At 39.2% G+C, this 22,940-nt stretch overlaps 1 protein-coding gene across 3 annotated transcripts in view; it reads left to right on the top strand.

The window, feature by feature from the left end:
* The window catches only part of VEPH1 (ventricular zone expressed PH domain containing 1), a 244,916-nt gene that overhangs the window by 91,863 nt on the left and 130,113 nt on the right, over nt 1-22,940 (top strand). For all 3 annotated transcript variants that reach the window (XM_030330157.1, XM_030330154.1, XM_032594682.1), the window contains exon 7: nt 19,130-19,350. In XM_030330157.1, coding sequence (XP_030186017.1) covers nt 19,130-19,350 — 221 coding nt within the window. The remainder of the gene's footprint in view (nt 1-19,129; nt 19,351-22,940) is intronic.

The raw sequence follows: 22,940 nt of genomic DNA, 5'->3' as shown, positions 1-22,940 counted from the left end.
CTCACTAAACTAAAGTATTTCTTAATTCCCTGTAACCTAATCACATTTCAAAAATTAAAGATACCTTTACTTTTGCAATTTATTTCAGAAATTTCTATAGCTGGGATCATTGAATCTTAAAAATATGTAAAGCACAACATATACCCCAACATGCATTTATTAGATATTGAGCATTACAAATCTCAAAACATGTAACTGTTAGAGGAATAATTTCTCACAATTTCACTAGTTCTTTTTTTCCTTTCTACATAAAGCTTTAGGTTATATCCATATTTAAAGCAATAACGTTTTCTTCTAAAAACTTTGAATTTCATGTGATTATAGTATATCTCCCTAGATAGTTTTATTGGATCTGTTTCTGAACTTTCTTAATGTATATATTTTTTTTACTTACAGAGATCTTTATTTTATTTTTTTTGTACTCTTTATATCCATCTCCCTATCTATAAAATGGGGGAAATAACTGTAGTTTACTCACAGTGTTATTGTAAAGATGAAGTGACAGAATCAGTGTGAAGCATTGCTGCTAACACATAACCACATTGGGGATTAAAAGGACACTCATCATGATGAGCACTGAGTAATATATAGAATTGCTGAATCACTATATTGCACACCTGAAACTAATACTCTCTGTTAATTACACTGAAATTAAAACAAAATTAAAAAGAGACCATCCACAAACATACACCCAGATCATTCGTATAAAGCCTTTAGCACAGTGTCTGGAGTAGAGTAAGTGCTCGATATGTTTCAACTAGCAGAAAGTTGTATCACCTCTCTGGACTCAGTTTCCTCATGTGTAAAATGGAAATAGCAATATTATTCACCACATTGGCTTGTCATGAGGATTTGATGAATTATAACATGTGGAACAGTGTCTGGCTAATGGTAAACAGTAAATAAGTACGAGCAATTTAATTAATTTATTACTTCTTCAGTGTTGCCCAAACCTTTCTCATTGCACTTATATGGATATAGACTGAAGCTTAAGCCTAACAGACTGAAATTAGGGAAGACAGCCACCAGGGAAGTGGCTTGCCTCTTCCCTGCTTCTCCAAAGAAAGAGGCTGACTGGATGGGTATGCATGGGACAAGTCAAAACAAGGATAGGTCAGAATGGAATGAGCTACCATAGATAGGGGCACGTGTCATTACAGATGCAAAGCAGAATTGACTATAGCTTTTTTTCATTTTTAGAGAATAACTGGTATATGTTGATTTTTTTTTTCTGAGTGGAATGCATATCTGCTTTATATTTATTTTGCAGACAATTATTCCTGAGGGGAATAAGAGTAACAAAAACAATAATAAAACCACATTTTGTAAAAACTTTATAACTTAAAATAGGCCTTCCTTGTATTCTTGGGGGCACTGGAAGTGCATGGCTTTCCATAAAGGGTGGGTTGTCCTCAGCTCCTCACCTATAAAAACAGCTAAAATAATTTTGCAGCATTTTTTTTTAAAAAGCTCTTATTAACTAAATATGAAGTGGTTTAAATTAAACCCAGGCCAGACTGACTTTTTTTGTCTGTGGAGAACTGAAATAGAACTTCAGTGCTAAAATATTTTATTTTTTCCATCATTTTCTTGACTCATTAGACTGTCAGCCATGCAGGTGGCCTCGGCCCACTGGGTTGGGTACTGCAGTTATTATAGCTCTTTCCTAACATGGTTCAACATGGAAAAGAGACTCCATTAGGAATGGCTTAGATTTTTTTTTTTTGAGAAGCAAAATCGGATTCATATGTTCTATTTACTTAAGGCTCAAGTAAACAAACTGAAACAAATTTAGTTGAATAGTTGAATCCTCATTGGGATCCAGTCTCATTTGAAGGCACACACTAGTACGGAGAAGCACATGCTCCATAGCTATGTTTTATTCCCAATGCCAGACCCATGAGGCAGCAGACCTGTGTAGTGGAAACAGAGACAGCATGCTTTAAAATGCTCTTTATAAGTGATTTGGCACACGGAAGGATGCTATGCCCGGTTGTTTTCCTTAGCTAGAGACCAACACTCTGCACCTGTGAAGAATCAAATGGCATGCCCTCCCAGTCCAGCCGCTGCCATGGTGGGTGTTAAATCCTGTGTCTTCTGCCTTGTTTTTCTAACTGGCTGGAATCTGCTGGCCAAGCACCTGGGTGTGTTTATTACATCCTCTCTGGGCTCAGAGTCATGGATACTTTTCAAGTAAAGAAGCGACACACATCTTGCCCAGGTCGCATTTCTGTGACATCCCGCAGGCCTTCTACAAAAACACTTTCAGGAGGAAAAGGAAAAGAATGACAAAGGCAACTGACAGCCACATTACTGTCCTCATCCTGACTGTGGAAAAACATCCTGGGAAAAAGGAGCTGGATGGATGATTTGCTCCTTTAACTTGCAAATCAAGACTGAAGGATCTGGGGCCATTCTATGAGAGGAGGAAACTGCGACTTAAAACTACACTTTCCCCAAAGATAGAGAATTTAGTTAAAAATTTGGTAGGCTCAGCGACTTCGGGGACTCATTTTCTTAAGCCTTGGTTGGTGCCAGCCAGCTGCTGCTTAATCCCACAGAATTGTCATCAACTGGGGAAGCCTTCCCCCCCCACCCGTTAAAATGCAAATAGCTTTATTGTTTTTTATATTGTGAAAAGGTTACATACTAATTGTAAATAATATCAATAATAAACCTCTACCAGAGTGTAAGGAAAACAAACAAACAAAAAACCTTTGAGTATATATAAAATAAGCTGTCAAATAATGGTGCTGATATTCTACACCCTCCCTCCCTTCATGATTTGGGTTGAGCTGCTGATTCTTTCTGGGTGCAAGCCCCAGTGCTGATGATGGTGACACAGAGAAAAGAAAAATGTGGTCCCTGCCCTACAGGAGCTCTCAGCGAACGTGGGCCAAGGGAGATGTACAGATTATTTGAATTTAACTTGGTGTGTGTTACTACTACTAACCCTCCCTGCATGAGCGAGTTTGGGAGAGTGTTATTATCGAAGCTTGGTTTGTCAAATGGTAGGGTCATATCATGGGAGGAAGAGGTAGCTGTCTATGGGAGGACATGGCATGTGTAATAGCAAGCAGCTGGGAAAAGACCAGGAGTCTTTTGGAAACCTTGGAGAACTTCAAGTGCCTGGAGCATTGAATGAATAGTCGAAGAGAGGGGGAAGGATGAGACTGGTCCATAGACTGGGGTTAGATTATGAAAACTCCTCATTGATTAGCAGATAGTTCCTGTCTTCTACCTTCTCTCTCCAAAGTTATTCATCACTGGTGCCCAGATGACCTTGGAACAGTATTTTGTTTCCCTTCCTATTGTGGACTAGTAAATGAATACCGTGTACCTCAGAGTTCCCAAGAAACTAAAGAGCCTGGTAAAAGGACAAACAGTCCCCACAAATAGTTGTAAACATAGAGTAGTAAATAATGGTTACAAAAGTTACATGTTGCAACAATTTTCAACAATGTCTTGTAATTATCAACTGTAATTTAGGCCAACTGACCAAATCCACAAAGATCCCTCAGTTCCTCTGTGAGCCAGGCAGCTTGACAAACCTTATGATGCGGTAGCGGCACCTAGAAGGTACCTCTGCCTGACCAGTCTCCCCTTAGGACTGAACCCCAAGAATGATCACCCTGGTCCCCACAGATCTGATCTCCTTTCTTCCGAGAGGGACCTTTTGACTTTTTTACAACGATATCTGTGAGGAAGTTGGTGAGCATATTTGCCCCAGGGAAGTGGAAAGCGCCCACTCCATGACCGCCTCTTTAGTCCTGAACTTAAGAAGTGATTGAATCCTGGATTCACCAGGACAACTGAGCCTTGGCAGCGGGGAGATTGAGAGGATGAAGCAGTGGCTAATTCTAGCTCAAATCCTGCTGCCTTTTTTTTTTTTAATGAAATTTATTGTCAAATTGGTTTCCATACAACACCCAGTGCTCCTGCTGCTCTTTTAAGAAGGCGGCCAGTAGTCCTCACCCCTCCCGTATCCCCCACAGATTGAATCACTTCAGTTTAAACTGGCTACTTTAACTACCAGCATCTGCATTTCTTTGCCTATGGCTTTCCTCACCTTCACAAGCCACTGGGATAATATGTCTGACAGGATAGATGTGTGAGGAATCAACAGCCCTCAACCAATGGTAGGGGTTGAGGTATGTGCCTCAAATGAGATCTGCCTTCCCCAGAATTCCTAGGTACCCTTTCTGAACTACTTCTCTTCTACTCCCCTGCTGGTTTCCTGCAGTTTCCAAGTAGCTGATTGGCACTTCAGTCATCTCAGGGATCCCAAGCCGAGGAGAAGGACTTTACATACCTCCCCAGGCCATTGTGCTCTCCTCTGCTCTGAACACTTGAGAGTATATATCTGTGATGTCGAGTTTAACATCTGATTTTCTTCTGGTTGCATTTGCTTTTCATTCATTTAAACTGGAACTTGAGGAAGCATCAGTTTCTTGTACCAGTGAATGGCAGCTGATGACATGGCACGTTGTGTTTAAGGAGGGCCAGGAAATATATAGACATTAGGTTCGAGGCATGGCTGGTGGCTACTGTTTTTCAGAACCTGTCAGTCTGCTTCCTGTGTGGTGGCCAAAGTGTGGTCACCAGACTAGGAGCATTGAGTATCACCTGGGAATCAGAATCTACAGCTTAACAAGATCCCCAGGTATTCTGCATGTACCTGAATATGTAAGAGGCACTGGTCTCAAGGACCCAAGCCCTGCAGGATTTAGCTCCCATAGAATCCCCTAGAGATTTACTTATCAAAAAAAATTTAAGCCTGGTTTATTTTGTAGTAAGTAGCAGTTAAGAACTGGGTACTGGTTCATATCATCTGAGTTAAAGCCTCTAAGAAAATTACATCTGACAGCTGACTGATCAGCAGTAGACTGTCACACTGAAATGTTCATGTTCTTAGCATTAACCAGAATGATCCTTCTTATCTACATGAATATGTGAAGATAACACATGAGAAATTACACTGAAAAAGGGTGTCTTGACATCAGTTTATTTCTTGGTAAGTAATAAATAAATCTAAAGTAGGTAAAGACATAGTTGTTGCTATTTAAGACTTATAAACTTGAGATGACTGGAAAATAAATTCTCCCAGAATACAAGTGAACGGAAATGATCAACCTTCAATGCTGTGTAGGTCCCATAGAGTTTCAAATATCTGGAAGTTTACTCAGAAAAGTGAAAGACAAACTTTCCTAACTATCTCATGTCATTGAAATCTTTATTTACTAAGTATGGTTGATTTTAGAAAGGCCAGAATTATGCTAAGCTGATACTGGTTTCTCCATTTTCTCCTGCTATTTCTTATATTGACATCTGCTTTGGAGGGCAAACTTCCTTCAGATGTGGATGGCATTCTTCGTGATGATGTGATGATTCTAGCTCATTCAAAAGCTCATTCTTCTTTCAAAACACTTCCCAGAGCCCACCTTCTCTATGACAGCTCCACATTCCTGAAGCACTATTTGGTTACAAATTTGCTCTCTCCTTTCTGCCTGGTAGGTACAGATTCAACTAGCAGGAAAAGAGGGTGATGAAAGGAAATAGTACAAGTTACAAAGATTTTCCAAAGGAAATATTCTAGCTTCCTTCACTTTAGAAAGTGAGAATGACCTTGAAGGCAAGATGCATGGATTTTAGTATCCCGTACAGTAGATAAAATAGACACAGCAGACATAGTTAGGTGACTCTTCTGTTCTTCTGTTAAGAAATGGCAAAATTAACCCATGCTATGCTCTGAATGTGCCCCCCTCACCCCTCACCAAGTCATATGTGGAAACCTAATCCCCAAGGTGATGGTATTAGGAAGTAGAGCCTTTGGGAGGTGATTAGGCCATGAGGATGGAGACCTCATGAATGGAATTAGTTCCCCTACAAAAGAGGCCCAAGAGAGCTCCCTTGTCCCCGTCCTCCATGGAACCAAACACCACCTCTACCAGCACTATGATCTTGGATGTCCTAGCCTACAGAACTGTGAGAAATAAATGTTTGTGGTTTATAAGCCACCCAGTATGTAGTGTTTTGTTATAGTCGCCCGAATGGGTCAAGACAAACTATGAGCCCATTCAGGATCTCAACACAACCCCATCTAAAAACCCTAAAAGGCTGTTGTACTCTTTTGTCACTCTTTTGTCACTGTCAACTCACAAATAAGTGGAAAACAATTTGAGAGTTAATAGTTGTCTTCAGGCTAGTGCGTTTCAAATTTTTGAGCACACCATGGTCAGATATAACTTCAAAACCCCATCCTATTCGTTGCAATGTGTTTGCATATTTTTATTTACTTGCTTGTTTATGCCAGTTAAGTTTCAATAAATTAAGTTAAATATGTTTATCTCAGCAAGCAGTTAAGGCAGTTCACAATGGAAATGTAGTTGCTATGAGACCAAACATCATTAACCCAAGGCAAAATCCAATAACTGAAAAGGGAAGCATTGCGAGAATGGGGAGCAGGGTACCAGAAAAACTACCTCAAACTCTCCTAGCTAATCTCAGGCAAAGTTTCCCCTGTGGCAAAATGAATTTTTCCATTTTATTCTCTGCTGTAAGTCATGAAATACTACCCAGATATTTTCTGTCTAACCTGTATCTCAGGAGTTAAATCTCAGCTACTATGAATAAAACTTCCTGGCTATTTTTTATGAAAATAAGTAGGTGCAAAGAAAGATAGGCATCTTGTATGTAATTATATAATGAGTAAATTATGTAATGTAATGAGTAAATTACGGAAAGTTCAATTGTAGCTGATGTGTAGTTCAACTGAGTTAAATCTTACCATATTTTTCCTTTTCTAATGAGCAAAAAGCATTTTTTTTTCCTGGCAAAGTGCTCAAACACTATTTCTCTTTTCCTTGCCTTGCCTTGCCTTGCCTTGCCTTTTCTTTTATCTTTCTGGGCCCATAATAAGCATCTTTCTTCAAAATGTTTCCATGATTGGGCCAGAAGGTCTGTGGTTACTTTTTCTATCATTTTGTGATTACCCTCCATTTGCTAAACAGATATTGTGTAATTAAAGATGGGCCACTTCTTGAGGTCTCTAGAAATGTTTCAATGCAAAAGGCCCCAGTGGTCTTTCAAAAATGTTTGCTTAACTGAAGCGAAAGAAATAGTGGAACCATTGTTCAGGCTAATCAATGAAAGGCCATTTGCATGAGGGGACCATGGTGTGGTGGAAGAAGAAATCCTGGCTCAGTATAATTCATTCTGGGTCCCTTGAGCCCACACAAAAGATTTACCTTTAAGAGGCTAAGTTCCCAAGCCCCCATGTTTTTAGAAAGTAAATCCAAACTATAGACCCTCTAAATCTTTCATCAACCCTCAAAATAATACTACATTAGAAGCTCAAATTAGAAGGACTTCTGCAAGCTTTAACATCTGTATTTGGGGGTCAGTGCAAAGAAAAGATGCTGGGAAATAAACCCTCAGGACAAATGTAGAGCGATTTGAGTTTTCAAATATAAATGTGGGCACACTGAATTCTGTTTTAAGAAAAATAACTGCAAATTGGAAAAATTTATTTGATAGCAGATCATGTCCAGTTTTCTGCCCTTTAAAAAAATCAATCATACTAAAACCATTAATTTATTTGGCTGCATTATTATCTCAAAAAGCAAGACATAAAGGTAAGCTGTCTCTCACATTCTCTGATTTCTATTTTAAATGTCTTTTTGAGGAAGACATACTAAGTCCCATGTTTAAATAAAAGCTATAATTGGTTTATAAATACAAAAATTATACCTTTTTTTTTTAACAAGGGTGGGGTTTACTTTAGCACTCTGTGCCAAATGCATGCAGTTGAACTGAGTCCAATGGTCCTTAATTTTTGCCATGTTACAGAATTTGAGGTTCATTCAAAACAAAGGATACATCTGTTTTCATCAGCTGTTTCTTGACTTTTATTACTGGGACTTATTTTTTAAAATTGTTTTGCCTACATGGTATTGTTTTACTAGGCATGATTTATTGCTCTCCCATGTGCCCACAGAAACTGTATGTTCAGAAATAACGCAAACTGAACCAAAATAAGAGGGGAAAGATGGGAACTATTTAATTTACATTGGATTAAATAATCATTTAGAATATGTGAATACATTTACATTGCAATAAAGTTTTTATTTATTAATGGGAACAAAAATATGTTCAATTTCTCCAAGCTGATATACAGAAAAATTGAGGCATGTTCAGAGGACAAAGGGAAGAATTGAGGAATGTGAGTTTTGGAATGCTATTTAAAAAATCAGCTCAGGGGCGCCTGGGTGGCTCAGTCGGTTAAGCGGCCGACTTTGGCTCAGGTCGTGATTTCACGGTCCGTGAGTTCGAGCCCTGCCTCGGCCTCTGTGCTGACAGCTCAGAGTTTGGAGCCTGTTTCAGATTCTGTGTCTCCCTCTCTCTGACCCTTCCCAATTCATGCTCTGTCTCTCTCTGTCTCAAAAATAAATAAACGTTAAAAAAAAATAAAAATTAAATTAAAAAAAATTAAAAATCAGCTCAAAATTGGAGGATTATCTGCCTAACAGAGTCATTAACAATGTTTTAGTTTATTTATTCTCTACTTGATTCTACAAAAGAAGATTTCAAGCAGCTTGCCCTCTCAAAGTTCTGTTAAAAAATTTATTGAATCTTAGCTTTTGATCCTTATAAACTAACAACACTTGATGCCTACTTACTCTGAAAGCATTTTGCTTATATTTTTATGCTAATTTTTAAGGCTAGAAGAGCGTATCTTTGTCTGGGTAATATAACTTTTAAAGAATAAAATGTATTAGTTGTACAGTTATTTTGGTTGGCATTTATAGATTACTGGATAGCTTGACTATCACTGCCTTGGCTACTTCAAGAGCAGTAATATTTTGTGGATTTGGAAATGTTAAAATAGTAAAATATTTTTACTTCAGACACAGGAAAATATTGAAAAAGACTGGGGAATAATTGCAAAGAGAAAAAGATCTATATAACTATAGATAATGAGCTAAAACTTGGCTCAAGTCACTAAGAAAATCTTAAGTTGTGTAGTAGTTTTACTTAATCATGTAACATTTTTAAAAAGGGAAATGGGTACCTGGGTGGCTCAGTCAGTTGAGTGGCTGACTCTTGATTTCAGCTCAGGTCATGATTCCAGGGCATGGGATTGAGCCCCACATTGGGCTCCCCACAGAGCGTGGAGCCTGCTTAAGGTTTGCTCTTTCTTCCTCTGCCCCTCTCCCCTACTCACTCGCTCTCTCTTTAAATAAATAAATAAGGAAACAGACTTTCTCAGTAAAATGTAGAGCATATTTCACTTCTAGGTAAACTTTTTTTGTAGGTTACTAATACACTGGCCCATATACTGAGCTGATATTGGGGTTTTGGACCTTTCTAGAACTTCTAAGCCTTCTTGATTCACAAAATAAGTTAACTGGGGAAAATTAAGGGTATATAGCTTCTGAGACAGCTTGTTTTTGTTTTTGTGATAATTCAAATATGCCTGCATTTGCATTTATAATTTTTTAAGTTTATTTATTTATTTTGAGGTGGGGAGGGGTAGAGGGTGGGAGAGAGAGAATCACAAGCAGGCTCCACGCTGTCAGTGCAGAGCCTGATGTGGGGCTCTATCCCAGGAACTGTGAGATCGTGACCTGAGCGAAAATGAAAAGTTGGATATTTAACCAACTGAGCCACCCAGGTACCCCTGCATTTATAATTTTTGACACTCAAGTAATAATAGCTAACATTAATTTAGTATTCCATGTGCCAGACATTATTCTGAATGCTTTGTTTTTAACCGAATCTTCACAGCCATTCGATGGGGCAGGTGCTCTTATTAACCTGTTTTATAAACTAAGCCATGGAGAGTTAAGTAACCTGCCCAAGCTCCATGACTGGCCATCACAGTGCCATGACAAACTCAGGAAGGAGCTTCTGAGCCCCTTTTTGTGACCACCACAGTACCATCCACTCCTGCTTGGACAAATGAGGAATAGCTGTGAGGGCTTTACATGGTACTGTCACCTTTCTGTTCTCTGAGGGTGAGATTTTCTCTGTGAATATTTATCCAAAGGAAATCTTTCATATTTATTGACAATTTGAACAGCCAATAATCTTCTTATTTGCCTTGCTAGTCTCTTGTTGTCATTTCTATTTTACATGAAGGAAATAAAGCTTCTGGAAAGCCAAATACTTAACCAGTCCTTTTTTCAAGAGGAGATTTTAGGCAGTGGAACAATTTAGGTTGTTGCTAGTAGATATCTCAGAGGGAACTATAAGTCTCCAGGATGGGTCTGAGCAGCAGCTGGAATGAAGAAACTTAATACATTGCTCAGACCAGCTGAATCCAACAGAAAAGCAGTGCTAACAAGTCTCTTATGACTTGGACTCAGTCATTTTGGATTTTCTAAAAAGGGTGATTATAAACTCATCAGTCAATAGAATATTTGGAATCAAAAAAATTTTTAATGTTTATTTATTTTTGAGAGAAAGAGAGAGAGAGAGAGAGAGAGAGCGAGTGAGCATGAGCAAGGGAGGGGCAGAGAGAGAGGGAGACACAGAATCCTAAGCAGGCTCTAGGCTCTGAGCTGTCAGCACACAGCCCAACGCGGGGCTTGAACTCATAAACTGTGAGATCATGACCTGAGCCGAAGTTGGAGGCTTAACTGACTGAGCCATCCAGGTGCCCCTAGAATATTTGGAATTTTATTTTAAAGGTTACTACTTCAAATTCTGAACAGAAAACAGAATAGAAGATATCAAAAATCTTCTAGCATAATAGGACAAAGAATCATATACCATCAGTAAGTGGAACTTTACCTGCTCCAAAGTGATTCCCATTGATTAAAAATTTTCCTCAAATATGAGTTACAATTCTCATGCAGAGAGGGCTCCATAATGCAGTATCCCAGACCAAAGGGATCCCCCTTTTTAAATGGCATTTTCTAACATGTTTTTTTTCCTTTTATGTGGAGAGCCAAGAAAGAAAGAAAAAAAGGATTTCAGAATATGTCAATGTTACCCATATTTTCATCTTCTTCTATACATAACTGAGTTGTAAGAAAAAAGCAAATGGCTGTCCCAAGTCTTCAGTCTGCACACCCAAGCTGGGTCACATATACAAAATAATCTGTAATGGGGAGAATTAATCTTTGATGAAAAACAAGAGTTCAAATGGATTTGAATGTGTAGTAACTTGTTACTGAGAGAAAATTTCAATTACTTTAAAGTCCCATGATGGAGCATAGAAGGAAAGACAAACTGGTAGACGTGCTTGAGACCAAACTCCATCTGACCTCAGTAAAGATGAACTTGCATTTCTCTGGACATGATGTCAATGGCTTATGGAAAGTCATGTCTTAACAATTTAGAGTGTCTTTCAACTCTGACCAACCAAGGTAAAAGCAGATATTTCCTTTTGTAGGAGATCCAGAAAGATTTGAAATAGATCAATAGATCCTTCTACTGACCTACCAACTCATATTCCATCCTTCCTTGCTTCCTGTCTTCTTTCCTTCTTCCTTCTTTCCTTCCTTCCTTTCTTCCTTCCTTCCTCCCTCCCTCCCTCCCTCCCTTCCTTAATTCCTTTCTTCCATAAACTTCATTGATTTTGTATGTGTGAATTCACCCACCAATAACATGTGTTTGTAACCCCAGATCAATACCTTAGATGCTACTGAGATCATTCACAGACATGCACAGAGCAGCAAAAAATTTGAGTCACTTGACTCACAAGTTCCCAGTTGAGGTCGAACAAGGTACTGTTTTGTCTTCCTGTTTCAGCTCTCATACTATAAACAGGTGCCTTTTCTTTTCATAATATATTTAGTGCTACATTTTACTCATTTTTGTGTGTTTTTTTTGTTGGCAATTTGCTGTTTAAAGTGTCTCACAAGTATAGTGCTAAAGTGCTGTCTGGTGTTCCTATGTACAAAATAGCTTTGATGTGCTTTATGGAGAAAATGTATGTGTTACAGTAAGCTTTGTCCAGGCATGAGTTACAGTGCTGTTGGCTGTGAGTTCAATTTAAATGAATTAACAATATATATTAAGATGTCTTTAACATGCATAAAACAAGGCTATGTCCTCATCAGTTGTTGAAGATGTACGACCAGAGCTTGCAAGAGGCTAACCCTATATTTTCCCTAGAGACAGTGCTTCTGTGTTTGCTAATTCAGTGTTCCCAGTGACTTTATAGAACATAACTACCATGAATAATGATAATTGACTGCGTGTACACACACACACACACACACACACACACACACACAGGTATGTACAATGATATATCATTATATCACCAACAATGTGAATAAGAGTAGAATCCTCTGAGATGAAATAATTTCCCACCTTCTCACAGGCTGGAGAATAAGGTGACCAACTGTCTCAATTCACCCATTTACCCTTGATTGAGGGGTTTCCCCAGATGAGGGACTTTCAAGTGCTACAACTGGGAAAATTCCAGGACCAACTGGAAAGAATTAGCCTCCTACTCTAGAATTTCTTGAAGCCAAAGAATTGGGGTGGGGGTAAGGTCCATACAAACCCTTCAACTCTTGCTCTGCAGCTAGAAACCCCACCATCATTAGGAAAGAGACACCTAAAATAAATATACGCCAAGCTATTAAGCACCACTGGACCCACTCATGCTTCTGAGGGTTCCTGAGAAAAACCTGAGGCCTCCCTGGCAAAGCTTCATTGAGAAAGCATTAACAATAAGTTCATTTGATTTACATTTCTATGGCCCTTGTATCTCTTTGGGTGTGTGGAGACTTCAGAGTTGAGATGTGAAGAAGTAGAATGATTTGACCCAATAAAAAAGCAGATGCCCAAGAAATAAAATATTTTCATTCAGGCAGCTGAATATATTCTTTTCCATTAGTCTTTTGTACATTGATAAAGGATAAAGGAGAGAAAGTGTGGATTTTAGGATTTAATACATATTTCCTAAACCAGCAAATGCTCAACTTTCCAGAAATTTGTGACTCTATACAGACTAGTGAATCTCAACCCTGGCTGCACTTTAGAATTATTTGGGAGGTTTAAAAAAGTCCTGTGCCTGAACTCCCCCCATTACAATGAAATTAAAGAAGAATGGGTGGTGAGGATGTTACTGTGGATTAGAATTGTTTTAAAAGGATGATTCTAACGTGCAACCTGGGCTTCTCTGAGAAGCACTGTGAAGGAAGACAGTGTTGAGAATAGGTCTCAGGAAGCTTCCAGGTTCAGCAAAGAAAACACTATAATCAATTGGTAATGCCTGTAGTGGGTGGAAGAGAGGAAAGGTTGGAGCATGCAGGGCTGTACTAAACCATCTTTTCTAGTCCAGGCAAAGCAGAAAGGTTCTAACTCTGGAATCAGGCAGATCTTGATTCTCTCTTGGCTCTGCCATTACGACTCTCCTACCTGTGTAAGCTGGGTCAAGTGATTAGCCCTCTCATCATCAGTATCCTTATCCTGATACCCATTTTGCAAGATTTGTTGTGAGGATTAAGTGAGGAAGCATATGCTGAATACCTGGCAGGCACATGCTTATTAATATAGGGAAAATATCATCATCATTACAGGCACACACACTTTCATTTTTGGCCACTTTCTGAGTTGCATTCTGTTATCCTGACAAAGAACAACAGCAGAGGGGCTTTATGAGGTAGGAGTAGTAGCAACTTTAAAAACAAAATGAATAACACTGATACAAATGAATGGTATGGCCAAGGCAATGTTGTAAGCACATGATCTAGTTCAGGGGTCAAGAAATTACTGCCTGTGGGCCAAATCCAACCATACCCCATTCATTCACTTCTTGTCTGTAGCTGTTTTCCCATGACAGAGATCGCATGACCCCTAAATCCAAAAATATTTACTATCAGATACTTTACAGAAAAAGTTTGCTGATCTTTGATTCTAGTACATCAATTCTCAGTGGGTTCATGGGTCCCCGAAACCCCCTTTCAGGAGATCTGTGAGGTCAAAGTTATTTTCACAGTAACACTCATACATCACTGACGTTTCTCACTGTGTGGACATTTGTGCTGGAAGGACAAAAGCAATGGTGGGTAAACTGCTAATGCTTTAGCACCAATTGAGACAGTGCACTTTATGTTCCTCACCACCATACACTTGCAGGGAAACAAAACAAACAAAAAGCCGGTTTCACTTAACTCTGGGTTTCTTAGGTTTGGCACAATTGACATGGTGAGCCAGATGATTTTTGGTTGTAGGGGGCTGTCCCGTGCATTGCAGGATGTTTGGCAGCATCTCTGGCCTCCACCCACGACATTCTACCAGCCTTTCTTCTCATTTCCTGGCTGTGACAACCAAAAGTGTCACCAGACATTTTTTTTAATTCCTCAGTTTTAACTCAATATATATGGCAATAAATGGCAAATATGAATAGACATAACTCAGATAAACAAAAAGTCTTTAGGGTCTTCTATGATTTTTGAGAGTAAAGAAGTTCCAAGACCACAAAGTTTGAGACCTGCTGCTCTATTTTGTATTCACAGAGTACTTATAATGTTTATGTTGCTAAGTCAAAAATAATGAAATGAGGGGCACCTGGATGGCTCATTCGGTTGAGCTGCTCAGGTCGTAATCTCACAGTTCAAGCCCCACATCAGGCTCGGTGCCGACAGCTCGGAGCCTGGAGACTGCTTCGTCTTCCTCTCTCTGTGCCTCCCCTGCTCAGGCTCTGTCTCTCTCTGTCTCTCAAAAATGAATAAATGTTTAAAAAAAATTTTTAAAGAAAATAAGAAAAATAATGAAGTGAAAAGGACCATGCAACTGATGATGAACAAGATACAGAAACAAAAATTGGAAAAATATGTGTGTGGGTGGGTTTGAGTTTTTTGATGGGAGGGGTAGAGGGTATCGCCAGTGAGGACACAGCTTTAGAGACAGAGAAAGCATATGTGACCTTGAGCAAGTTAGTCTTGTATTTGTGCTTCAGTTTCCTCCTTATAAAATGGCAGTAATCACAGTACTGACTTCAGAATATTAATGGGAGGATTACATGAATAAACACATAAAAAGTGTGTAGAATAGGCTTTGCACTTAGATGAAGTATACTCTGTGGGTCAGCTATTAGTATTATTATAATAAATAATTTGTCAGAAAGGACGAGGTCAGGCCTTCAGTTAAGGCATACAGGTGCTGCTGACCTTACCGCCAGCAGAAAGACAAAGCAGAAAAAATGAAGTCACTGGCTCCCTAGAGACAAAATGTCATGGAGCCCAGAAAGAAACCAGAATCTCCTCACCCCCTTCTTACCCTAACACCACACTTTCTAGTCCAAAATCACATCTGTTACCCCTGTAAGGTACATGAACATCCTCCAAGGTTTCAAAACAAACGATGTGAGGTTGGCTTGGTTTCATATGTTAGTTCCAGAGCAGTTCTAATTTTTCTTGTTCCTGCATTGTGATTAATTTTCCCTTCAGCTCAATTTGGCTGCCGGAAGATCAACCAGAATTGTGTTGATTTCAGCAAATACCCACATAGTCACTTTCACCTTTGGGAAGACACATGCTTTGAAGCAAGTGCTTGCTAACTTTCATAGTGAGAAAAATCCTTAATAAAACTATAGGGACACTTGGATAAGCAAATGAAATTTGCAGCATGATTTTAAAAAAATGCTGAAGAAGAATCTGATTCTGAAAATGAGGAAGTTACCTCAAATGTGAAATTATGTTCTCAGTAGTAAAGTGACCCATCGCCTGTGTTCTCCTATCTTCCTACCTTCCTGTTTCATGCAGGACAAGTTTTATTGTCATTGTTTACTATGGCTATTGAGAATGTTGGGTTAGATTCTAAAACCTAGTTGAATCCAAATGTCACCTTTTCTGTGAGATCTGACGATCCTACACTATTTAACATTGACTTCCCTCCCTGCACCTCCCCGTCTTGCTTCATTTTTCTGTAAGGCATATTTCTTCATCCAATACATTACATATTTTACACACGTATTTTTTTATTGTCTGCTTGACTCGTTGATGGCAGAGGTTTTTATCCTTTTCCTTGAATAATGTGTTCCTAGCTTCTGAAAGAGAGCCTGGCACGTGGTAAGTACCCCCACATTAAACTTTTGCCTTTATTTATTTATTCATTCATTCATTCATTCATTCATTCATTTATTTTGATTTTGAGAGAAAGAGAGTGCACGCACGCCCCCATGTGATCGTGTGGGGTTAGAGAGACGAGGCAGAGAGAGAATCTGAAGCAGGCTCTGTGCTCTCAGTGTGGAGCCCAACACAGGGCTTGATCCCATGAACCATGAAATCATGACCTTAGCTGAAATCAAAAGTCAGATGCTTAACCAACTGAGCCACCCAGGCACCCCTCAGCTTTTGCCTCTAAACAGGAAATGGAAAATGTCCCTGTGATGTATTGCATACTGTGAATTCACATATGGAGACCTTGCATGAATGACAGCATCTATGTTTTGCAAAAAACCTATTTGACTCAAGAGCACTTAAGTGTCATTCTGCAACCTGGCAATTCTATGAGCCAAAGTATAAAATAGGCTGTTAGGAACTTGTTCCAATGGTCTCTATTTTTTAGTCATCTAATATTCTTATCCTTTAATGAATAAATGTCTCTTCAGTTAGCTGTCCAGGTCATGAAATATGAGCCTCTACCCCCACACCCAGACAGAGTACTGTGATTTAGTGGTTGTTAACAAATGATTATTAAGGGATTGATTGGCAGATGTACTCCACATCCCCAAGAGATGTGTTCCACTGCAGTTGTACATGCAGTCTTTGAAAATCAAGTTAAGTAGTAAGGACTAGGGGACTTCACTACTTAAATCTGTTCTATAATAAATATTTCTTGTAAAGCACAAAATTCCTTTGCAACTACATATTTTATTTGTAAAGTCATATTTTGGCATACAAGGTTTGCTTAAATTAGTGAATCAAGACTTATACTCTGGGTATAGACTCTACAGGCTCAGTTCTGTGCCAGGCTGATGATTGATGTTGAGAAATAGCCCCTTTAGGAGACCTGACTCGGGTATGTAACCATTAGTGAATTATAATTGGAAGGAGGGATTGCAAGTCTCTCAAAGGCAGAGTCTACCTCTTATTCACCTTTGTCATCTAGAATCTAGCACAAGCATATTTTAGGCATGCAATACCTATCTGGTGATTGAATAAAAGCATGAATACACAATTGATCAAATGTAATCAGGTACTAACAAGATTTTTAAAAAGTCTATAATGCAGTGAAAATTCAGACAGAAGAGGTCACTAGGAATGGCTGCATGGAGGAGATAGGACAGAAGTTACATCTGGAAAGAAATTAAGGTTTCAAGTGCAAGAACAAAGGGTAAAAGGGAATGCCTAGCTAGAAAAGTAATTTAGACCTGTACACCTATCAGTCTAAGGGATATTGAACATCAACTTCCAGCATATATTTATTTATAATTACATGTATATTCTGCTACATTAACATAATGAATAGTTTTTAAATACATTTTAAAACTGGACTTTTAAAGAGGAATTAAAGATGAAATAAGTCATGTTTTAAATTATCTTTATTTATTGTGTATCATTATTTATATTGGGTATAAATGTACAGTTCAAACAACTCCCTTGATAATTTTGAATTTTTTTGGCTGACTTCCAGCTATGTTGGATTAAATCATGGTGTCTCATGGCTCATGTGAAGATATAGGAGACCTATCGGCGAAGATATTTACTTGTTACTCACCCATGCCTGAATTCATATGACCCTTCATCTTCCGTTTCCCTGAAGGAACCTAGTTCAGTTACTTGAGAGCATTAACTTGATTAAACGTAGATAATATAATCCGCTCACTAGACCAGTAACCTAGAATCCATAACATGTTGAAAGATGCTTAAAATGAACAAATGAGTGAGACTAACTGTGGAGAGGATGGAAACCTTACACACTGGTGTGATACCTGGCATTGTCTGATAGAAGGATGGATCAGGGGTGCCATTGACCAGCCTCTTCCTTGCAGGCAGTTACTGAGTCACAGAAATGGAGACTGGAGGACACAAAGTTGGGAAGAGTAGATGGATAGGGCTAGATTTTTAATGGTAGTTGAGAGGTTTTGACCTGATGAGATAGGCAAATGCGATTATTCATGTATTTTTAAGAAAAGAATAATGGGGAAAAAAAGTTTTATTTTTAAAAAGTTTGTCCTGAAAATAAGGAAAAAATTAAAATCTCAAGCCAGTTCAGAGGCATTGTGAATGAGACATTATTTAGCTCTAGCTAGCTCTCTCAACTCCCCATAGAATTGTCATCTGCTGGTCATGGGACTGTAATTTTCCTTTAAAATATAGGTTTTTGTTTTTCACTGTTCTTCTGTTCCCCTTTAGCTTAACTTGATGTATACTTGACTAGTACAATTGTAAGATATTTAAAAGGTACAATGTGATTATTTGATATACATATTCATTATGAAGATGTTTCCCCCACATTGAGTTAACTGACGCATCCATCACCACACATATTTACCTTTTTTGGAGAAAGGGGTGAGAACATTTAAGTTCTATTTTCAGCAAATTTCAATTATACAACATAGTATTATCAATTATAGTCACCATGTTATATGTTAGATCCTCGGACCTTATTCAGCTTATAGCTGAAAGTAAATTTGTACCCTTTGAACAACCTCTCACTATTTCTCCCACCCACTCCAGTCCCTGTTTCTATGAGTTCAACTTTTTTTTTTTTTTTTTTTTTTTAGTTCCTACCTATAGGTGATACCACATGGGATTTGTCTTTCTCTGTCTGGCTTATTTCACTTAGCATTATGCCCTTCACGTTCATCCATGTTGTTGCAAATGGCAGAACTTCCTTCTTTTTTATGACATGCTTATGGATGAATAGTATTCCGTTGTGTATGTATACCACATTTTCTTTATCCATTCATCCTTTTATGGACACATAGGTGGTTTCCATGTCTTGGCTATTATGAACAATGCTACTCTAAACATGGGAGTACAGAAATCTCTTTGGGATAATGATTTTGTTTCCTTTGGATAAAAACCCAGAAGTGGGATTGCTGGCCATATGATAGTTATATTTTTCATTTCTTGAGGAACCTCCATGCTGTTTTCCATTGTGGCTACACCAGTTTGCATTCCCAACAGCATACACTGGTCTTCATTGTTCTTGGCAGGAGAGAGCCAGGAGCTGCCTGCCATTCCTGGTGAGTCAGCTGGCCAACATGGAACATTCGTTTCATCATATTCTCCTGCTGGAGATTAAGAGCATCACTGATGCTTTCTCCTCCATCCTGGGCCCTCAGAGCAGAGATATCTTCCGCATGAGCAACAGCTTCACTGCCATTGCCAAGCTTCTTACCCAACAACTGGAAACTACCAAGGCCAGAAGCAGCAGGTGAGCAGGAGGTCCTTTGTACCTGAGGGATATGTCATAAACCCATGGAAGCGTAGCACAGGCAGTAACAGTTTCTTTTGTAGGCATTCAACTTCCCAAAGAAAACCAAACCCACTAACGATCTCAATGCAGAGTAACTTCTGAATAAATTATGGCATTTGCCAGAATTTTTTTTAATTTGTGAAAACCAGAATGTAACAAAGGATTTTCTAGAAAGTGAACAAAATATGACAAAGGAATAAGAATGTAGTACAAATAATGATATTTATAACACTCACTTATGTAGTCAACCACTGTTTAGCAATTGCTTACTCTGTACCAGGAACTCTGTTAGAAGCTAGACATATAGAGAGAGATAAAATATATTCCTTGTACCCAAAGAAAGCTCACTTTCTTTTTTTAAAAAAACTTTTTAATGTTTATTTATTTTTGAGAGAGAGAGGGCAGAGGAGGGGCAGAGAGAGAGGGAGACACAGAATCCAAAGCAGGCCCCAGGCTCTGAGCTGTCAGCACAGAGCCCAATGAGGGGCTCGAACTCATGAGCCATGAGATCATGACCTGAGCCGAAGTCGGATGCTTAACCAACTGAGCCACTGAGGCACCCCTAAAAACCTCACTTTCTAATAGGGGAGATAAATATTTAAGTGGCTAAGAGAATAGTGGGAAGGTTATGCTTAATCAAGATGCAGCCAAGGAGTCTGGGGACCATAGAGATAGGGATATCTACTTCTGTATGGAATGAAGAGGAATAGGAAACTGAGATCAGGGAAGGCTTCCCAGAAGAGATGGGATATTTTGAGCCAAGTCCTAAAAGATGACCAGATTGCACCAGGCAATCTTCTGGGCAGCATGTGAAAGAGCACACACTTTCTAGAAACATAAGCCATTTTGTATTACTCGGGTATGTGTTAGAAGGTAATGTGAGTGAAGTGGTAAGCAGGGACCAGATGATGTTGGGTCTGACCCCTTCCTAAGGAGTTTGAATATTACTCACTAGGTTAATGAAGAATCATTGTGGAGGTTTGTACATGGCAGGATATTATCAAAATCCATGTTTGAGGAAGCTTACTCTGATTCCAGTGAAGAGAATGTCTCAGAAGAGGCAGACTGAAGTCAAGTCCAGTGAGGGAAGGACAGAAGAGTGTCTCTGGGTATTGGCCATAAGGAAATTATTGAAGATTCTGAAGAGTGAGCTGCCAGTGGTATGGCTGGGCAGAAAACAATACCTGGGGTTGAAAGGAGAGAGTGAATACAATGCATCAAACTGGCCCTTTCAAGAGGTTTGTGGGGAAAAAAATAAAGATCATGCGAGACTGAGGAAGAGGTTTTATTTTATCTTGCTATACTTTGAACACAGATGTCTTAGAAGTTAAAAAAATTTTCAAATATGTACTCTCATTTGATACTCATGACCACCCCCACAAGGCAGATATTATCCCTATTTTACAGAAGAAGAAACAGAGGTTTACAGGTGAGTTAAATGTCTTCCCAAGGTTACACAGTGAGTAGGTGATAGAGGATGGACTCAAACCTTAGCTTCACACTTCAGATCCTATACACTGGAAGGTATTCAGTTCTAGAGAAGGGACAGGGCTAATTTGAGACTAGTGTCAACTTTTGTGACTTTTTGGGGGTATCAAATGATGCATACCATTTCTAGTATGAAATAAGGATTCCCAAAACAAAAGAAGGCATCTTGACAAAATTGTGAGCATTTAATCATGAGGGTCCACTTTATGTCCAGCCTGGCACAAAGTCTGGAGGTTCCAAGAGATATAAGACACCATCCCTGCCCTCAAGAGGTCTGTAGACAGGTATGCAAAGAGGTTCTGGTAGAAGTGCATACAACAGACTGTGGAGCATGAGGGATATATTGTCTAACAGCCAGGAAATTACAGAATGTTTTACAGAGAAGGTCAAATTTAAGTTCATGCCATATTTATTGAGTAGCTTCATGGGCCAGGCATTTCTCTAGATACTAGATTAAGTCGCACAGGATGAATGAGAGTTTCTCAGACAAGGGTAGAAAGGTTACTCCAAATACAGAAAAGAGCATGTGCAAAGATACACGGGCTTAAGAGTGTGTGACCCAAAGTAAGGCAAAGTAATTGGTTCATTGTGGTTGAAGCAAGTACATCAGGGTAGGGTGGGAGAGTAAGCTGAAATGTTAGGTCAGAGGCAGATTATCAGAGGCTTTACACACTGTATCGGGAAGTGAGGCACTCATCCCTTAAGCAGTATGGAGGCTTGGAATGATTTTTATCCAGGGAGTGATCACAGCTCCTAACAGAGTAATTAGCAGATGGTAGGCCCTTTTAAATGTTTCTTCGCTGAAGGACCTGGTAAATGAGGAAGTGGCTCAAGATGTGGAGCACTGAATGGGTTTGGCTGGAGCAGCAGGAGAGTGACCAGGATGCTATCGTTGGAGCCCGAACAACAGGCTCTTTCAACTAAAGAGCCTAGACTAAATCATTAATGGAGGACCTAAGAAGTCAGGGCAAATCATTATAGTGAGGAGAGCACAGAATTATGAGGAATCGATTACCAGTAGGAAGGTAGGATGAGGAGAAGAGGGGGAGAGTAGATAAAACCCAGAGATACATAGTTTGAGTGACAGCATACATATGGAAGATGATGTTAATAACCATGAAAAGAGGAGCAGGAGGGGAGCCCAAATGGCAGGCTCTTTTAGCCCCCTAGAGCCCACGGAGATACTATGTGGCCAATAGGGCCAGCAAAGTCAACAATAGCTATTCATCCAAAGAAGACTAATTGCAAGTGCCCTTTTCTCTCAACACCATAGTTTTGATCTGTTGTTGCCTGGCTCAATATAAATGCTTGTAAACCAGGGTTTCTAATTTTGGTACTATTGAAATTTGAGCTAATTAATCCTTGGTTATGGGGCTGTCCTGTGCATTATAGAATAGTTGTCAGCACCCCTGGACTCTGTCCACTAGATGCTGGTAGCAGTCCTCCCCCTAAGTTGTGGCACCAAAAATGTATCCAGACATTGCTAAATGTCCCCTGAGAGGCAAAAATCGCTTCCAGTTGAGAACTACCACTATATACATATTCCATTCAAAACAATAGCATTTTAACAGACTCACGACCTGCCTAGCAACAGCCTAAACACAGCAGTATCCAAGAAATCCAAGGCCTGCATCACAAAGGGGTGATTTGTCATTTGTATGCAAGCACAAAGTCACTGTTGGCCAATTTTCATGATGTGGTTTTAGAAATTTGGTTGAGAGCCTCTACAGCAGGTGTTTGGAGGAGCCATTTTGTATTCTGTGCACAGCCAGCCTGCTTATTTCTTCTTCCAGTGATGAGTGACATGTGTATCAGATGTGAAAGCTTAGGCACACATTCTGGCCAGTGTTCTATGTGTTCTCTATTGCTTCTACAAATGCAAAGCTGCACGAGGCCAGTTGGCATCCGTAAGAGTATATATTGAAAAATATTTACATAAAGGAAAAACACGTTACACAATAGTGTTACATTGGGCACTCTAACAAGAAAATTGACCCTTAATAAATAGGCCCAATCTCAGATGCCTAGGTGGCTCAGTGAGTTAAGCATCCAACTTTTGA

Source organism: Lynx canadensis, chromosome C2, assembly GCF_007474595.2.
Source record: "Lynx canadensis isolate LIC74 chromosome C2, mLynCan4.pri.v2, whole genome shotgun sequence".
Lineage (NCBI taxonomy): Eukaryota > Metazoa > Chordata > Mammalia > Carnivora > Felidae > Lynx > Lynx canadensis.
Note: the sequence above shows the minus strand (reverse complement) of the source record. Positions and strands in the feature narration are given on the sequence as shown.